The sequence below is a fragment of the Myxine glutinosa genome, chromosome 1 (genome assembly GCF_964187855.1).
Source record: "Myxine glutinosa chromosome 1, kmMyxGlut1.1, whole genome shotgun sequence".
NCBI lineage: Eukaryota > Metazoa > Chordata > Myxini > Myxiniformes > Myxinidae > Myxine > Myxine glutinosa.
This window is the reverse complement of record NC_136261.1, coordinates 123171451-123189521: the sequence shown is the minus strand read 5'-3', so window position 1 is coordinate 123189521 and position 18071 is coordinate 123171451. Positions and strand designations below refer to the sequence as shown.

Below are 18071 nucleotides of genomic sequence, written 5' to 3'. Positions count from 1 at the left end.
TGAGACAGGTGCAAGGTATTGTAATCTTCCAGTGGGCTCGGTCTGTCACCACTCATTGAGAAGACGTTGTTTTCCTTGCCCATTGTTGGTCTGGGTAAACACTGTGCTACTCTGGTAAAGGGTTTCCAGCTTTTCAATCAATGGCAGAATATTTCCTCAGAGTTTTTTGTCTGGAGTAGGTGATGGGGTTGTGTAGCATTTTTCATTGCAGCCTGTCTGGTTGCAGCAACACATATGACCTTACCTGGTGCAATACCAGCAAGAGTAGAAAGATGATGAGCTGATGTAGATCAGAGATAGCCACTGACAAATCGGAGAGCTGTAATCGGAGAGTCCGTCTACTTCCCTGATGTGTGCACTTCCACTCCAAGCATATACACAGAACTCTGCTGGAGTGTGACTCGTATGGCACTAACATGTATGCACACAAGCCTTTATTTTTCAACCCACTTTTCCCCGACATCCTGAAAGATCAGCCTGAGGTTCGCAGTGTGAGGAAGTTAGCTCACCAGTCATGACTGCAGAACATATGAAGCAGGTGGACGCTGGCTTGCTATGTTCTTCACATGTTGATGAAAGGAAAGAGTTGTTTCTTTTTGTATACAAGATCGAGGCTCGTGTAAGAGCTAACATTAATCACAAAAAGCCAAACTGACACATAAAACATAAGATAAAGGGAGCGAGAGACAATATGGGGAGAGAGAGAGAGAGAGAAGCACACAAGTACAACATTTGAGAGCAGGGACATCGGGAGATCTGTGGGAGGGAGAGGGCATGGGGGAGGAGGCACGGGAAAGTGGGCGGGGGGGTGGGAGAGGTATAAAACACATGGACACTGCTAGAACTTCCAGGAAAGAAATCGGAATTTCAAAAAAGTGGATCTGGGGTGAATTAACGGGGGTAGAAAAGATCAAGGTTTTGGATGGGGGAATAAAAGATATGGTGGTGAACAGCTGTTTTAAAGACCTGCATGGAGGAGTTGGATTGAAGAGAGTGGGGGAGTTTGTTCCAGAGGCGGGTGAGAAGAGGAATGAAAGAGTGAAGGTGAATAGAGACTCTTGATTTTGGCAGTTTAACCATAAGAGGGTTGCAGGCAGATCTTGTGCGACCTGTAGGAATATATGGGGGACAGAGGCCAGGCAGAGCTGGGGGAGCTAGGCCGGAGAGGTGTCGGTAGAATACAGAAAGACCACCAACCTGCCTGCGGTGAGTGAATGAAAGGCCCTCTGAGTTAGCTTCATTGCAGGAGATTCCAATGATTCTGAAAGCTTTGGTTTCAACAGCATGAAGCCGAGCTAGGTGTGAGGAAGGAGCACCATCCCAGAGGGGAGAACAGTATTCCATTGAGCTGCGGATGAAAGCCCTGTGTGTGGTGAGGAGCTCCGGTGTGCCAAAGAAGGACTTTGCATGACGGATGATGCTCAGTCGGCAACTGGCTTTGGAGGCCAGCTTGGAAATGTGGTTTTCCTAGGAAAGATCATGGCAGATTGTGAGACCCAAAAGCTTGAGCGACAGAATCTCTTGGAGAGGATTGTTCAGAAAGTAGATGGGAGGGTTTTCCAGATGATCTTTTCAGAGAGACATAGTGAGAGTGTGAGATTTGTCAGGATTGAAAGACATGTTCCACTTGTTTGACCAGTCTGTCATTTTGTCCAGGTCTGCAGAGAGTGAGGAGGCTGCAAACTGCCGATCTGAGGGATGAGGTATGGAGCAGCAGAGAGTGGATTCATCAGCAAAGAGATAGAGAGGATTTTCCAGAGAGTCGGAGAGATCATCGATGAAGACCAGAAAAAGCACAGGGCCCAGAGCACTGCCTTGGGGAACTCCAGCCTGAACAGGAAGGGGAGATGAGAGAAATCCATTCAGGGCCACACGTTGACTACGACCAGAGAGGAAGTCCGCAAGCCATGCGTGGAGATTTCCATGGATACGATAGGAGGAGAGTTTGGAGAGCAGAGCAGGGTGCCAGACCATATCGAAGGCACGTGATATGTCAAGGGAGACAGCTCTGATTTCCTGTTTGGCATTAAGGACCTACATCCATTGTTGAGACAGCAGAAGCAGCATGTCCAGAGTAGAGTTGCCTGGTCTGAATCCAAATTGATGATCCGAGATCAAGCCATTGGAGAAGAGGAAGGATTTGATGTCAGAAGCGATGATAGATTCCATGACCTTGCTGATTTTATTGGGAGCAAGCTGATTTGTCTGTAGTTGCAAGGATCTGTTTTTGTTTGTGGTAATAGTGGGTTTTGCATGAATATCCTTGGAAAGGGTCTGCTCAGTGTCCTCAATGATTTTGCTGGCATTAACAATGATGAGGCTATCAGCATGTGCAAACTTTAATCAACTGTCTGCGTGGGTCCCTGCCATTATGCTGTCAAAAGACATTCCTAGGAAACTCCCAAAATATTCCACACACTATTGGAAACAAATTCCCTTTACAATAGGCCCAGTTTTGTGGATTTGAAACATACACACACAAACACACACACACTTAATCCTCGGTTCTCCTTCTTACTTTGAAAAAGGGTCCACACCAGAATATCACTTCACCTTGATAGAGTATAACTTACCAGTGGCTAGAGTCTGCACACGGTAGCCAAGAATGATGGCTGCTGTCTGCAGGTCCAAGTTGCTCAGCAGTGTAGCCGCAGAGCTAGCGAGGACACTGATATTTCCATGCTGAGCATAGTGTACCACAGAGACTGGCTCCTCCTTCCCAGGTTCACGGCTCACATTCACCACCTGAGGAGGTTAAGGAGGAGGTCAAAGGAGTCTGCAATTATGATGTTTTGATGGAGATGAAAGGCAATGAAAACCAAAATAAAGAGAATAATCAAAGTTCCCAATTGAAGGAGACATATACTTGTGAAAGCAATGCTAAATGAAAGGAATAATATATGTGAACCTTAATCCTTAATATTACTTATCATATCTTAATCATTAATCTAAACATCAGTATATTTTCAAAAATAGGCTACAGATTAAATTAATGTAAAAATTTACAAGGATCTCATAACTTAGTCCAAAAAACATGAATTAATGCAACTTGGTGTAGAAACTGAGTGCAATGAGAGAGGGTAACCTTAAGTAATCTTGTAAGGCTTACAACAGGTGTCAGTTAATCCTGAGCCAAGCTAGAAAACACCATCTTGCAAATCTCAAGGCTGAACTCTTCAATCAATTCTCTTCCTCAAAGTCTTGGTGGTGCCTCGTCAAAACCGTCTCTGGTGTATGCTCTCTCTCTCCTTCCCCCATCCACCCTGCCCCCCACCCCCACCTCAAGTGGCATCTCTGCAGAGACTACCTCATATACTGCAGATTGTCCAAGCTCTGTTTGGAAGAAAAAAAATCACCCATTAAATAAATCACCAAGCCTGCCATGTTCACAAGAGGCACTCGCGCAAGGTTGTTCAAAGTCCTCTAACTGACAGGGATGATTGGGGAGGTCGGGTAGAACGTGCCGTTCATAGCCTGTCCACAGGCCTTGCATGGGCCCACGTGGTCAGGAGTTTTTGCAGTCCAGGCTGCAAGATATTCACTTTTTGGATGAGTCGATCAGAAAGTTATCAAAATCTTTCATTGTGCAGACACCCCTTTATGTCAGGTACTTTTCCAAGTATTTTTGGATTTTCTTCTAAAACTTTGTGAGCCATTTTCGGTAACAATCCTTATATTGCGTACATGGTATACGTTCGCTGCCCCAATTACTATTGTTGCTATGGGTTTCTGCGCATGCGCGCCTCACATTCCGAGGCAGATTACGTCATTTTGAAGGTGGGGTATTCTCGAGGGTCTACGCCCTATAACTGTGTACCTAAAGTCCCTCATGCAATTTGTTGCCCTTAATGTAATGTTCATAGGACAAAGTTTTTCGATTCGACTTGTTGTGAACTGTCCTGTAGCAACACTCAATACAAATAAAACAAGAAGAAAAATACATAAAATGTCATTAGCCAATGCCGTGGTTTTAGTAATTTTACTGCACGGAGTTAAAGGCTGTCAGTCGGCCATCTTTGGTCGGATGACAAAACAAAATCTTCTGCATATGTATAGTCATGTATTGTCTTTGTGACAAGTATGAACAACATCAGCAAATGCATGTCTGAGAAATGGTTGAGGACGTGTTCAACATCAGATTTTTTTTACAACTAAAATGGCCACCAGTCGGCCATGTTTGATTGCGTCGTGAAACAAAATTATGTGCATATGTATACCGTCATGTACTGTTTCTGTGCCAATATTGAAAAAAAATCAGTCCATGCATGTCCGAGAAATGGATGGGGACACGTTTAAGTAACAAAATGGCCACCAGTCCGCCATCTTGAATCTGATCTAAAAAAAATTGACGTACATATGTTACCCTTGTGTACAGAGTCGAGGCTCGTGAAAGAGCTAACATTTATCAAACAAACAAATCAAACAAACAAGCAAACAAAGTATATAAAAAGGGGAGCGGTCGACAAGATGGGGAGAGAAGGGGAGGAAGCACACAAACACAACATTTGAGAGCAGGGACATCGGGAGATGTTTTTGGAGGGAGAGGGCCTGGGGGAAGGCAGGGTAGGTATAAAAAGCAAGGACACCAAGGACTTCCAGGAAAGAAGTCAAAAGTCACCTCAAAAAAGTGGATTCGGGGTGAAATTAGCGGGGGTAGAAAAGATCAAGGTTTGGGATTGGGGAAGATAAGAGATGGTGGTGAACAGCCGTTTTAAAGACCTGGAGGGAGGAGTGGGATTGAAGAGAGTGAGGGAGTTTGTTCCAGAGGCGGGAGAAAAGAGGAATGAAGGAGTGAAGGTGAGCAGAGAGTCTTGATTTTGGCAGTTTAACCATAAGAGGGTTGCAGGCAGATCTTGTGCGACCTGCAGGAATATTTGGGGGACAGAGCCCAGAGAGAGCTGGGGGAGCAAGGCCGGAGAGGAGTCGGTAGAAGACGGAAAGACCACCAACCTGCCTGCGGTGATTAAGTGAAAGGCCATCAGAGATAGCGTCATCGCGGGAGATTCCAATGATTCTGAACGCTTTGGTTTCAACAGCGTGAAGACGAGGTAGGTGTGAGGCAGGAGCACCAGCCCAGAGTGGAGGGCAGTACTCCATTGAGCTGCGGATGAAAGCCTTGTATGTGGTGAGGAGCTCAGTTGTGCCAAGGAACGACTTCGCACTACGGAGGATACCCTTCATTCCTTATCTGTGTGCCCAATTTGAACATCGGCAAATGCATGTCCAAGAAATGGTTGAGGATGTGGTCAATATCGGGTTTTTTACAACTAAAATGGCCACAAGTCTACCAGTCGACCATATTTGATCAATCGCAAAATAAAGATTTTATAAAATAATAATTACAGGAACAAATATCAAAAAAGGAAACTGGAGCTCTTGAATAAATACACAATAATGTAGATTGAAGCCATACATTCAATCATCAATGTAGTATTACATCATAGACTTTAGAACTATCAAAGAAAATGATAAGATAGGAAAAAATGAGCTAAAACTTTCCATTCTCAAAAGCAATCGATGCAATGCGAAACGTGATGGCTCGTCACATAACATGGCCGATTCAGCTGTCGCCATGTGTGAACTATGTCATCTTGAAATCCTCTACTGACAAATGTCAAGCATATTGATTTGATTATTGTTTTGTACAGCAAATTGTCTGGCAAAATGAACACCAATACATAATGAAGGTATGCTTGCAGTCATAACTGAAAGAAGGGAAACCAAGATTCAAGCACAAAACCTGCCTGAACTGTGAAGTCCCTTGATCGTGCTGCACGTGAGTGACGCGATTTTGCCTGCAGACTCAAAGCACGGTCATAAAGCCTAGCCAGGCCCCGTTCTATTGCAGAAGTAAATGCCAGAAGGTTTCCCAGGTCAGCATCAGTCACAGCCAGAATCACTGCCAGAGGTGAAAGGAAGATGGTCAAAGTTTCCAAAAGGTTGGCAAAATATACATCGTCGATGACTTTAACGATAGCCGAAAACTTATATGAAAATGCTATATCTGCACATGTATGATTGACTCAAAAACATAATTGTTAATTCATTTTCTATATGCCTAACAGATAAGCAAGAGGCTAGATTAAAATATATTACAAAGGTCATGGTTTTGAGACAGTCTGATGCTTTATAGATGGAGTTAATGCACAGGAAACTGGAGTAGCCTGCAACTAATGTAGTAGCCTGGTGTTACTTTAATCAAATTGATTGATAAAACTGTGCATAAAACTGTGCAATCATGATGAAATGAATGTTCCACTTTGGCAAGATAATTACCTGTTTTCACCCAGTATTTTCGGGTGTCCAGACTGGTGTCCAGCATGGGATGGACAATGGCTGAAAATGTACACACATCTTTCATTAGAACTTGAAAAATTGAAAGTGACTGTTGAAAAATATTAAATGAAGCCACTTAATGTTGGCTTTCCGAAATTATGAGACCTTTGTTTGGCCTACAATTTGGTTTAGATTATGGCTGTTATTTATGGTGGATGATCATGTGTTGGTAACTAAAACAATGAACATTGTTACAAAAATTAGAATTTCTCTATTTATTGTGATGTTTTGCTGATTGTAATTGATAATATGGTAATTATTGTTGCTATGGGACTTCTAATTTATCAGATTCATAATTATAATTGTTTTGCTGTAAAAAAAATAGTATTTGTAATATTAGTTGATGAAAGAGTGTGAACTAGGTGGAACTCAGTAAAATGTGAACTATATTGATAACCATAGTCAATGAGCTATCTGGAGCATCCTTTGTTCGGGCGCACAAGTTTCTGCAAGATCTGCGAGCTCTTGCAGGCCCTTCAACATGCTGGTGGTTTTTGGTAACAGGGTGGAAGTGTTCCCTGAAGGAGGCTGACATTGTAGATCGAAATTGGTAAACTTTGCACAGGCACGATAAACAAAGCACCATTATTCAGCAATATTGTGCTGCACTGATCTTATCACATCATATTCTATTATTGCCTCATCATCCAGAAAACAATTGTCTTCATCAAAATAAATTGGTTGCAAAACCAATAAATTGGTTTGCACAAAAAATGTGCAAAAACATATCCTTGTCCATGATATAGACCAATCAGCCTGCTCCCAATCATCAGCAAGGTCATGGAATCCATCATCGCTTCTGATATTAAATCCTTCCTCTCCTCCAATGGCTTTATCTCTCAACACGTCAACACTTTTGTTCCATGTTCCTCCAGTATATGGAACCACCTTCCAGAAGCTTGTGTTATGCCACTCTTCCCTTCAAGGCTTCAAGCAGGTGGTTCACTTCCATAAGATATCACTCCCATCCTGACCTACATTCTTTATTAGCCCCATTACCCATTCAAAGCCCAACACACTTCTTCTTGCAGTGTTTCCTCAACCCCTCACTCTCTCACACTCACTCTCTCTCTCACACTCACACACACACACACACACACACACACACACACACTCACACACACACACACACTCACACTCTCTCTCTCTCTCTCTCTCTCTCTCTCTCTCTCTCTCTCTCTCTCTCTCTCTCTCATTTTCTGCTCATTCATTCCCTTGCTTATTGTATCAAGGAGTTGCCCCGCTCATTCCTTCTATTTCCTTGCTTTTCCATGAACCTCGATCTTGCAGAGAGGAAAAAAATGGCCTGTCTATTCCAACCACTCAGAATCGGGGCCCGAACCAGCTCCATGATTTGGAATGTGGTTGTTGCCTTCGTGGGCATGGTCACCAAATTATGCTCTATGGGCATAATGGCCACAAGTTTGTGTCCAGGTTACATGAACCCCATGCACAAAACAATATTTTATGCCAATTGAAAATTTATTTCTCATTACTCACGCTGAGGCCATAGGCCAGGCATGTGAATATTGCGATCATTCTATACGTGGGTGTTTATTTTTGTTGGCAGAATAAATAGGCAAATATGGCAGCTAAAATCATCAAATTTGACACAGCGCTTCATATTGTAGATGTCTTAGATGAGTTCAACTTTGAGCCGACAAAAAATATATATAATGAAATTTAGTGCAGGAATGTAACCACGGGCATGGGACAGTATAGGTTCACACCCTCTGGGGTGGTATTGCACTGGTGTGAATCAGCAACTCCATTGAGAAAACACCAGTGTGAGTCAGTACTTCAATGACTGCATTTTAGTTCGTAAATAGAATGCTGGTTGCCAAATAGTCCTTTAGCAGGGAGAGTGAGATTTTTCAGGATTGAAAGACACATTCCAAGTGTTTGCCCAGCTGGTGATTTTATCAAGGTGTGAAGAAAGGGAAGAGACTACCTGTCTGAAGGATGAGGGATGTCACGGCAGAGGGTGGTGTCATCATCAATTAGATAAACTAGCATGACTCGGCACGCTCCGCGCGCCTCACTTCACATCGTTTCAGAGGGGTAGGCATCTTTGACCATTTCGGTGTCTCTTGGGTCTTCAGGGCCATTTGGGTCTTCAGGGTCTTTTGGATCCTCTGGGCCTTTAAGGGTATTTTGGGTCTTTGGGGGTGTTTTGGGCCTTCAGGGTCTTTTGGGTCTTTGGTGTCTTCAGAGGCTTTTGGGTCTTAAGGGTCTTCGATGTCTTTTGGGTCTTCGGGGTATTTTTGGTCTTCGGGGTGTTTTGGGTCTTCGGGGTGTTTTGGGTATTCAGGGGTATTCGGGGTGTTTGGGGTCTTCAGGGGTCTTTGGGGTGTTTTGGGTCTTCGGGGTGTTTTGGGTCTTCGGGGTGTTTTGGGTCTTCTGGGTGTTTTGGGTCTTCGGGGTGTTTTGGGTCTTCGTGGTGTTTTGGATCTTCTGCGTGTTTTGCGTCTTTGGGGTGTTTTGGGTCTTTGGGGTGTTTTGGGTCTTCGGGGTGTTTTGGGTCTTTGGGGTGTTTTGGGTCTTCAGGGTGTTTTGGGTCTTTGGGGTGTTTTGGATCTTCAGGGTCTTTTGGATCTATGGGGTCTTTTGGATCTTCGGGGAGTTTTGGGTCTTCGGGGTGTTTTGGGTCTTCGGGTTGTTTTGGGTCTTCGGGGTGTTTTGGGTCTTCGGGGTGTATTGGGTCTTCGGGGTATTTTGGGTCTTCGGGGTGTTTTGGGTCTTCGGGGTATTTTGGGTCTTCTGGGTGTTTTGGGTCTTCGGGGTGTTTTGGGTCTTCAGGGTGTTTTGGGTCTTCAGGGTGTTTTGGGTCTTTGGGGGTGTTTTGGATCTTCAGGGTGTTTTGGATCTTTGGGGCCTTTTGGATCTTCGGGGAGTTTTGGGTCTTTGGGGTGTTTTGGGTCTTCGGGGTGTTTTGGGTCTTCAGGGTGTTTTGGGTCTTCGGGGTGTTTTGGGTCTTCGGGGTGTTTTGGGTCTTCGGGTTTTGGGGTATTCGGGGTCTTTTGGGTTTTTGGGTATTCGGGGTCTTTTTGAGCCTCGGGGCCTTGATGGTTATTTTGGGTCTTTGGGGTGTTTTGGGGGTCTTGGTGGTCTGAAGGGCCTTCTGGGAATTAAAGGGTCATGAAAGGTCTGAGGGGTCTCAGCAGTCTTAACGCAATTAAGACGGTTAAATAAGTGGGTGGTAATTTTATTTGAAGAAGAAGAAGACGTTTTCGTCGCACATAAACAAACATAACCATATCCGTTTGCGCTATTTATAATAAGATAGGATTTTTCCAGAGTCAGAGAGATCTTTGATGAAGATCAGGAATAGGACTGGGCTCAGAACACTGCCTCGGGGGACTCCAGCCTTAACAGGGTGAGATGAAAGAATTCTGTCGAGTTCCACATGTTTGCTATGAGAGCAGAGGAAGTCAGTAAGCCATGTAGGCCGGTAGCAACTCTGTGGGAAATGACATTTCGTTTCGTGTCCGAGGTGCTAAAATTTTACCATGCGAAACGTTGTTGAATCTAATGGTGTTGAACATATCAAAAGTTCTCCAAAATATATTGGCCCAAACATATGTTACGAGATGAAATTGTGTGCACTATATTGTCTTGCCCACTTGCCTATCTCGGGTGCCGTTGTACCGCCTTTCGCGTATGTAGACAGGTGTCAGCCAATCACATAACAGAATATGATCATGTGACTTCTGTGATCAACTGTCATGGCTGCGCCCATGACTGACCGTGTTGAAAGCGATCAGGCCCGTTTAGTCTGTATTTTGCACCACAAAAGCGTCCATGGTGAGGTGGTGCAGCCTTTTATAGAAAAGAGATGGTCCACATTCACTGACTGTGCAAAAAAATGGGTGAGTCTCGATGGTGAATGCTCTCATGTGGCAAAGAAACTTTTCGAATGCCCCAGTCGCAATTCACCACAACCATCATCATCATCTTCGACACTACCACTACCAGTCCCCCCGGCACCGATTCCCATACCAGGAGCCGGGGCAGCGGCCCTTCAACTCGATGATAGTGTGGCATTACTATCAGTGACATTTGAATCACCATTTGGGCAAATACCGAAGGATGTGTGTGGTTTTCATGCCACATGCTACCAGCGATTTACGGACAAGAAACGTCTGCAAGGCGGACAAGAAACGTCTGCAAGGCAGTGAGAAGAGGTGTAGTACAGCACTTGTACAAACAATCACAATGTCTCCAGCAAAAAAACTGCGTTGCCATTCAAAAAGAGCAACACCATCCTCAACCACACGAGTGCTTCCTAAAGTCTGTTTATTATGTGGTAAGAAGGACAGCTATTTGAAACGACATCATGGTGGTAAAACACGAGATCTTCTGGTGCTAGCTCAAACATTGACTGCTGGTAGGTACCTTATACCATCTACGATTTTCTATCCTATGATAGGGCCTGCTTCAGAAGGCGTACTAACATGTTTGAACTCTGCCTAAAATATGAGCATATGGTACAGTATGCATCTCTTAATAGAATCACTTTTGGCCAGGGTAGTTTGATTCTATTAAGTGGCTGATTATCTTATCCTAGATTATATTAAGTGGTGCATACTGTATATGAAAAACCGGATGTCAGTGCTGTATTAGTGACTAATAATTGTTCCCTTATTTACAACAGGTCGTCTGATAGAGGCAGCATCACTGAAGGCAAAATATGGCACGGTCAGAACAGAAAATTTCAGAGACCATACTTCACCATACCCGCGGGACTGATTGTGTGGCAGCGGAGATACGGTATCACCGAAATTGTTTCCTGCAGTTCACTCGTTTCCTCTCCAAGGCTAAGAAAAGCTCAGTCATCGAAGGAGGAGTAAGTAACTAGCCTATTTCATCAATCAATCCTAAACATGTAGTTGTGTTTAACTTGTGTATAACTTTAAAAGTAAAATTTAGGTTGGTTATACAGTATATTCCAATTGTGCAATTCATATACTGATTCATAGTACATCTTAGTCATCCCAGTGGCGGATCCAGGGGGGCTAAGAGGGGCCCCCCTAAAAATCTGGTGATAAGACGATTTTAAAAAATATATACTTTTTGGGGGGAAAAACTTTTTTTTTCAAACTTTTCAAAATAAATTGGCCTATTTTCGAGGAGTTTTTGTGAATATAAGGGGGGGTGAGGGTTAAAAAAAATCCCCCCCCCCCCCCCCCCCCATAAAAAATTCCTGGATCCGCCTATGCATCCTCTGTGAAGTTAACAATACTTTTGAGACACTGAACTGCAAAATTTCTTTATATTTCCTACTTTCAGATTTTGTAGTAAAATCACAAATGAAATACCACTCAGCAAGGGAATATTGATGAAAATAAATCTGCTTTAAATGTGAATTATTAGGTTATTTCTCCGCTTATAAAGTGACTACCATGGCCATCCGTCTATCCGTCCGTCCGTACGTCCGGACGTCTGTAAACTTTTCACTTAAACATCTTCTCGGAAACTACCCGACCGATTTTGAACAGATTTGATATCACGCATTAGGTCAGCAAGGACTCGTAAGGTTGTGCTCTACATTTGGATCCGCCCCCTATAAAGGGGTAAAAAGGGGGTATTGCCCTTAATATTAGTCATTATTTCAAAAATCTTCTTGTCAGAAACTGCTTGGCAGATCTAGACCAAATTAACCATGAAGCATCTAGACAATCCCATAATCTTAAGTTGTGCTCCCCATGACCGTACCTCTACTGCAAATGGGGGCAATGGGGCCTCCCCCTAATTCCTCATTATCATTAAAACGGTTTCTTCTCGGTAACTATCCGACGGATTCGGACCAATTTTGGTAGTAGCAAGAGGACAACGAGTTCTTATGGGGTTGTGCTCCCCATCTGGATCTGCCCCTCATGACAGGGGTGAAAGGGGGTTTTAATTAATTTTAAAAATCTTTTTGCCAGAAACTGCCAGGTACATCCACACCAACTCGCCATGAAACATCTGGACAACGCCATAAGCTTAAATTGTATTTCCCCGTAACCGTGCTTTTACTGCAAATGGGGGCAATGAGGCCTCCCCCAACTTACTCGTCACCACTTACTTCGACTGAAAGTATTCCTCATTTAAATCTCCCAATATTCATCGAAATGGTTCGGATTTTCATATAGAATGATAGGATCACATCGATTCTCCAGGTTACATTTTTAAATTCTATCGATTTCGGTTAATTGTGTGAGATATTTAGTTAATCAAGGGCCCAACGAGAAATAACCGTCAGTCCCCCACGGGGCTATTTATCATTGTAGTCTCAAAAATTAAATAATTTCCTTGTCCCTTTCAGTGTTCCATTCGGAGAGGCTTTTGAGGAATTCTGCCGGGAGATCATTGAAAGACGCATCATCACTGAGCAGGAAGTCTTCAGACTCACGAAGTTGTCTCACATGTTGGTCAAGATGGTCAAAAGGTTCCACAAAGTGGATGTGTCATGGAGGTAATTACTTTCCACAAGCTCGACTTATTTTCTTGGTTAGACTCATATTTATCAGTTGCTTATTGATGAACTCTGCAGTCGTCGGCTCTATCGTCCGGGCAGTAAGCAGGCTCAAAAGCCAACGTGTCGGGAGATGAGCGCCCGCAGCAACGCGCTTCACGCGCATGCCCCCAACTTCCTTCATTGATGAAAATGAAATGATAACATTTGACAATGCCTCCTGTGCATCTTTCTACCAGGAATGATCGACTGAAGAACATACTAGCAAAGAGGTATCCACAACTCCATTTCTACCGCCCACCGCAGCAGAATCTGTCATTGCTGGTTTTTGCCGATACATTGACAACTGCTGCGGTCGCGAGCCAACTCGGAGGTTCTTCCACAGACACCAGCAGCATCGAAACTGAAGACGATGACTTTCAGTCTCCTGAGTCAGCAGGTAGGAGTTCCACTCCATCCCATGAGGAAGAGGCCCGAATGGCCTACTTGACTGCTTTGTCTATCAGGGCTCAAATGGCTGGCCAAGACGAAGGACCACCATCATGGCCGTTAAAAGCATCTGATTTGACTGTTGACGAGATGAGGCGTAGTGTGCCTCCCCTGTTATTGAAGCTCATCTCCTGGATTGTTGGTGCTGACTGTGAACCGGACCTGGTAGAATATTCTGCCGTCGATGTCGCGTCAGTTGAACTGAAAATTATTTCACTGTGCCAAGACATTAAACTCCTACACTCGAGAGGGAAGAATATTTGAGCTGTTGAAATCTGATGCCCAATGCCCATATATGGTTGTGATTTACGGTGTTTTAAAGGTTTCTCCGTTGTTCACTCTATATTGTTTTTTACCTGTGTTGTTTGAGAAACGTTTTTGTAAGTACGGTACGGTACTAATAAACACGCAGTGAATAGCTCTGACTGTCAGCACGGCCTACTGTTTTCCCTAATTCACCTCAAGGATCTTGAGCAATGCTCGCTCCATGACCATCCATCTCATTCCGCGGTTGTTCACTTCGTGGGTGAGTTACCAACCTCAAGAGTGTTCAGGAGGATCAATTTATCTTCAGTGAACCGCCCAAGCCCAACGTACAGTCTATCCGCTTATCGCATATCAACCCTTTTGCCAATCAAAATTAAGCAGTGTACACAGAATGGTTTTAGCATATTATACAATTATATGAGGGATTTACACGAGGGGGGGGGACCAATGACCTGACGTTTTTTTAAAAATCTTCATTTACCCGAGAGGGGGTCATCCCCGGGAAAATTTTGAAAGCTAGATTGCCTGAGATGCGATCTGTGGCCATATTGCGCCCGTTGCTGAAGTTGCAGCTAAGCCTGAATAGTTTCTTGTTATTTTTGAAAAATTTCATGGCCCTGAGGGGGGATGGCCCCATGGACACCCCCGGGAAAATTTTGAAAGTTAGATTGCCTGAGATTGCCGAGGGGGGGGGCATGGCACCATGCCCCCCCCCCTCGCTACACCACTGTGGTTGGAAATTCAACACCGGATGATCAGAAGGGCCTTTTCACATCCCCCGACTGCTGGCGGCACGTTTATGGTCCTCATATAATCGTATAAATGCCGCAGTAAAGATGTTTTCTTTTTAAAGGTATTTTGTCGAAAGGGATAAACTACTATATCTTTAAGGGCCTCCATACCCTTAATGGGCAAGAGTTGGACGGATAACTTTTTCTCCGATGTTTGGTGTACCAACAGTTAGCATCAGGTGAAATTTCACCTAGCACCCATTCCGCGGAACGAAATTTCATTTCTAGGCCCTTACCAATGTTTTGCTACCGGCATAATGTGTGGGGATGGCATTTGATACCATAGGCAGAGAGTTTGGGGAGCAAGGCAGGGGAACCAAACTGAATTGAAAGCTCAATATATGTCAAGAGAGACGGTCCTAATCTCATGTCTGACAGTAAGGGCCTCCATACATTGTTGGGTGAGTAGAAACAGCATGTTCAAGGCAGAGTAACCTGGTCTGAATCCAAATTGGTGATTTGAGATGAGGCCATTGGAGAAAAAGAAGGATTTCATATCAACTGCGATAATGCAAACCAAGGCCTTGCTGATGATTGGAAGTAAGCTGGTAGGTCTGTAGTTAACCAGATCAGTTTTTGGGTTTTTGTCTTTATTTTTGGATCAGATGTTCAACTGGATAGTGGAGCAATGGGTTGGTGGCACAGGTTTGGAAGCAAACAGAGTTGATGCATTCGGCCTTCTTATGAGCAGAGTTGGCAGTGGTGCCATTTGAAGAAATGGAAGGGATAACGGGGAGCATTCTCCAGAGGCAGCCTCAACAAGGTTTTAGAGAAGGGAGAGAAATTTGAAAGTTCAATCTTGAGGTTGGACAGATGTTATTATCTGGCTCTCCTGAGAGTGGCTACACACTTGATGGGGGCTTTGTGGAATGACCTGAGATTGCGTTCGGTCAGGTTTGCTTTTCAGTAAGAGAAGGCAAGTTGTTATAATCTGGACAGATGGACAAATGTTATTATCTGGACAGATGTTATTATCTGGACAAATGTTATTATCTGGACAGATGTTATTATCTGGCTCTCCTGAGAGTGGCTACACACTTGATGAGGGCTTTGTGGAATGACCTGAGATTGCGTTCGGTCAGGTTTGCTTTTCAGTAAGAGAAGGCAAGTTGTTATTATCTGGACAGATGGACAGATGTTATTATCTGGACAGATGTCATTATCTGGACAGATGTTATTATCTGGCTCTCCTGAGAGTGGCTAAACACTTGATGAGGGCTTTGTGGAATGACCTGAAATTGCATTCGGCCAGGTTTGCTTTTCAGTAAGAGAAGGCAAGTTGTTTCAGAGCAACAGCCTCACCACAGCATTCAGTGTATTCTGTGTGGGATGAAGGGTATGACAACTCCAGAACAAGATGGGATGAATCTGTGCATAAGAGAGAGTAGGTTTCTGTGGAAATATTCCCAGACCTAGTTAAATTATTCCCTGAATATTCCCAGACTATTTCCCAGACTCAGGGGATATACAGTCTTGGCCAAAAATATTGGCACCCTTGCACTTTTTTCAAATAATGCACCATTTCTTCAGGAAAATTGTTGAAATTAAAAAATCTTTTCGTATCCACATTTGTATTTCTTTGGTTTGCAGTGGAACAAAACAAAAAAGCTGAAAATATTACTAAATCTTAGCTTGTTCCACACAGAAATCCTAAAATGGCCCTGACAATATTATTGGCACCTTTTAGAAGTTGTTAGAAATAATTAGATTGCAAGCAGGTGATTCTCCTTTACTTTGGAATTGAACTCACCTGTGGTGAGTTGCAGGTGCCTGCAATATAAAAATCACTCATTCAACCAGTTTGAATAGAGAAATGGAGTTATTCTCCAGTTTTGTGTCATTGTGTGTTCTGTTTCAATGAGCATGGAGAAAAGAAAGAAAACCAGAGAATTGTCTGAGGAGGTCAGACACAAGATTGTAGCCAAGCATGGACAATCTCAAGGCTACAAGTCCATCTCCAGAGACCTTGATGTTCCTGTGTTGACCGTACGAAATGTTATCAGGAAGTTTAAGGCCCATGGCACTGTAGCCAACCTCCCAGGACGTGGCCGCAAGAGGAAACTTGATCGAAGATTCCAGCGAAAGATTGTTTGAATGGTGGAGAAAGCAACTCGATCAACTGCCAAACAGATTCAAGCTGACTTTCAGACACAAGGTACAACTCTTTCAACTTGCACCATATGTTGCCAACTCAATGAAAGGGAGTTCTATGGTACGAGACCCAGGAGGACCCCACTGGTAAGAAAGGCCTAATTGAGTTCGCTGAAACACACCTGCACAAACCAAAATCCTTCTGGGGGCATGTCCTGTAGACAAATGAGACCAAATTAGAGCTTTTTGGTAAAGCACATCATCTCTATGTTCACAGAAAACAAAATGAAGCCTTCAAAGAAAAGAACACCTTCCCTAGAGTCAAACATGGAGTAGGTTCAGTGATGTTTTGGGGTTGCTGTGCTGCCTCTGGCACTGGGTGCCTTGAATGTGTGCATTGCATCATTAAATCAGGAGAATACCAAGGCAATTTGGAGCGCAATGTTCAAACTAGTGTGAGAAATCTGAGTCTCTGTTGAAGGTCATGGGTCTTGCAGTAGGACAATGACCCTAAACACACTTCAAAAAGCACCCAGGAATAGTTCAAGACAAAATGCTGGACTGTTCTGAAGTGGCCAGCAATGAGTCCAGATCAAAATCCCATTGAACATCTGTAGGGAGATCTGAAAACAGCAGTGGGGAGAAGGCACCCTTCAAATGTGGGAAAACTGGAGCAGTTTGCACAAGAAGCGTGGGCCAAACTACCAGTAGAGAGGTGTAGGAAGCTCATTCAATGCTATAGGAACCGCTTGACTGCAGTTATTTTGTCCAATGGCTGTGATACAAAATATTAAGTCTCAGGTGTCAATAATTTTGTCAATGCCATTTCTTTATATTTTCTTATTTAAAAGGATATATTAAGTTCTGAATCAAAAACAAAGATTCTGTAATATTAACAGTGAAATAAAGAATTGTGGAGACCAAATACTTTTGTCAATTTCAAATTTCAACGTATTTTTAGAGAAAATTGTGAGTTATTTCAGAAAAGTGCAAGGGTGCCAATATTTTTGGCCACAACTGTATATATATATATATATATATATATATAATTAATTGACATATTTGATATATGATTCATATATTTAATAAACAGGAAGTAAAGTCCTGCGTGGGGCTAGTGTAAAAGAATTCTGACTCAACCCAGGACTCGAACCCAGGAATCTCATCACTTACGCGGGCGGTGACAGCCCGCTGAGCTATTGAGTCGCCGGGATATCCTGAGATATTTTTCTCACACTAACACTGCGAGCTTTATAATGGCCGATGTCTTATGTGCCTGCTAGGCAGACCCCGGATGTGAGTGTATGTATGTGTATGTAAGTGTGTGAAAGTGCATTGAAGATAAACTCATCTAACAATTAAATGAACAGGAAGTAAATTCCTGCAAGGGGCTCGTGTGAAAAAATTCTGACTCAACCCGGGACTCTAACCCACGAACCTCATCACTTACACGGTGACAGCCCACTGAAATATTGAGTCTCCGGGATATTCTCAGAGATTTCTCACACAAACACTGCGAGCTGATATATATATTAATAATATTTTATTAATATAAATCCTGCGAGCTGATATATATATAAATCCAGTGTTGAAGTGAGATGGCTGCTTGCAGTCATCACCAGGTCCAAAATGGAGGATTT

The 18071-nt window shown here is 43.4% G+C and overlaps 2 protein-coding genes across 2 annotated transcripts in view; both read right to left on the bottom strand.

Moving 5' to 3' along the window:
- LOC137427991 (UPF0606 protein KIAA1549-like) overlaps window positions 1-3656 on the bottom strand; it is a 75196-nt gene extending 71540 nt beyond the window's left edge. Inside the window, exons 1-4 of the mRNA XM_078785626.1 lie at window positions 3593-3656; window positions 3429-3527; window positions 3281-3333; window positions 2574-2745 (exon numbers count right to left, since the gene is read on the bottom strand). Of these exons, the coding sequence (XP_078641752.1) occupies window positions 2574-2745; window positions 3281-3333; window positions 3429-3527; window positions 3593-3656 (388 nt within the window). The remainder of the gene's footprint in view (window positions 1-2573; window positions 2746-3280; window positions 3334-3428; window positions 3528-3592) is intronic.
- Window positions 3657-5699: 2043 nt separating this feature from the next.
- Window positions 5700-18071, bottom strand: part of LOC144894026 (uncharacterized) — a 117274-nt gene continuing 104902 nt past the window's right edge. The window contains exons 7-8 of the mRNA XM_078785585.1: window positions 6277-6336; window positions 5700-5899 (exon numbers count right to left, since the gene is read on the bottom strand). Of these exons, the coding sequence (XP_078641711.1) occupies window positions 5700-5899; window positions 6277-6336 (260 nt within the window). The remainder of the gene's footprint in view (window positions 5900-6276; window positions 6337-18071) is intronic.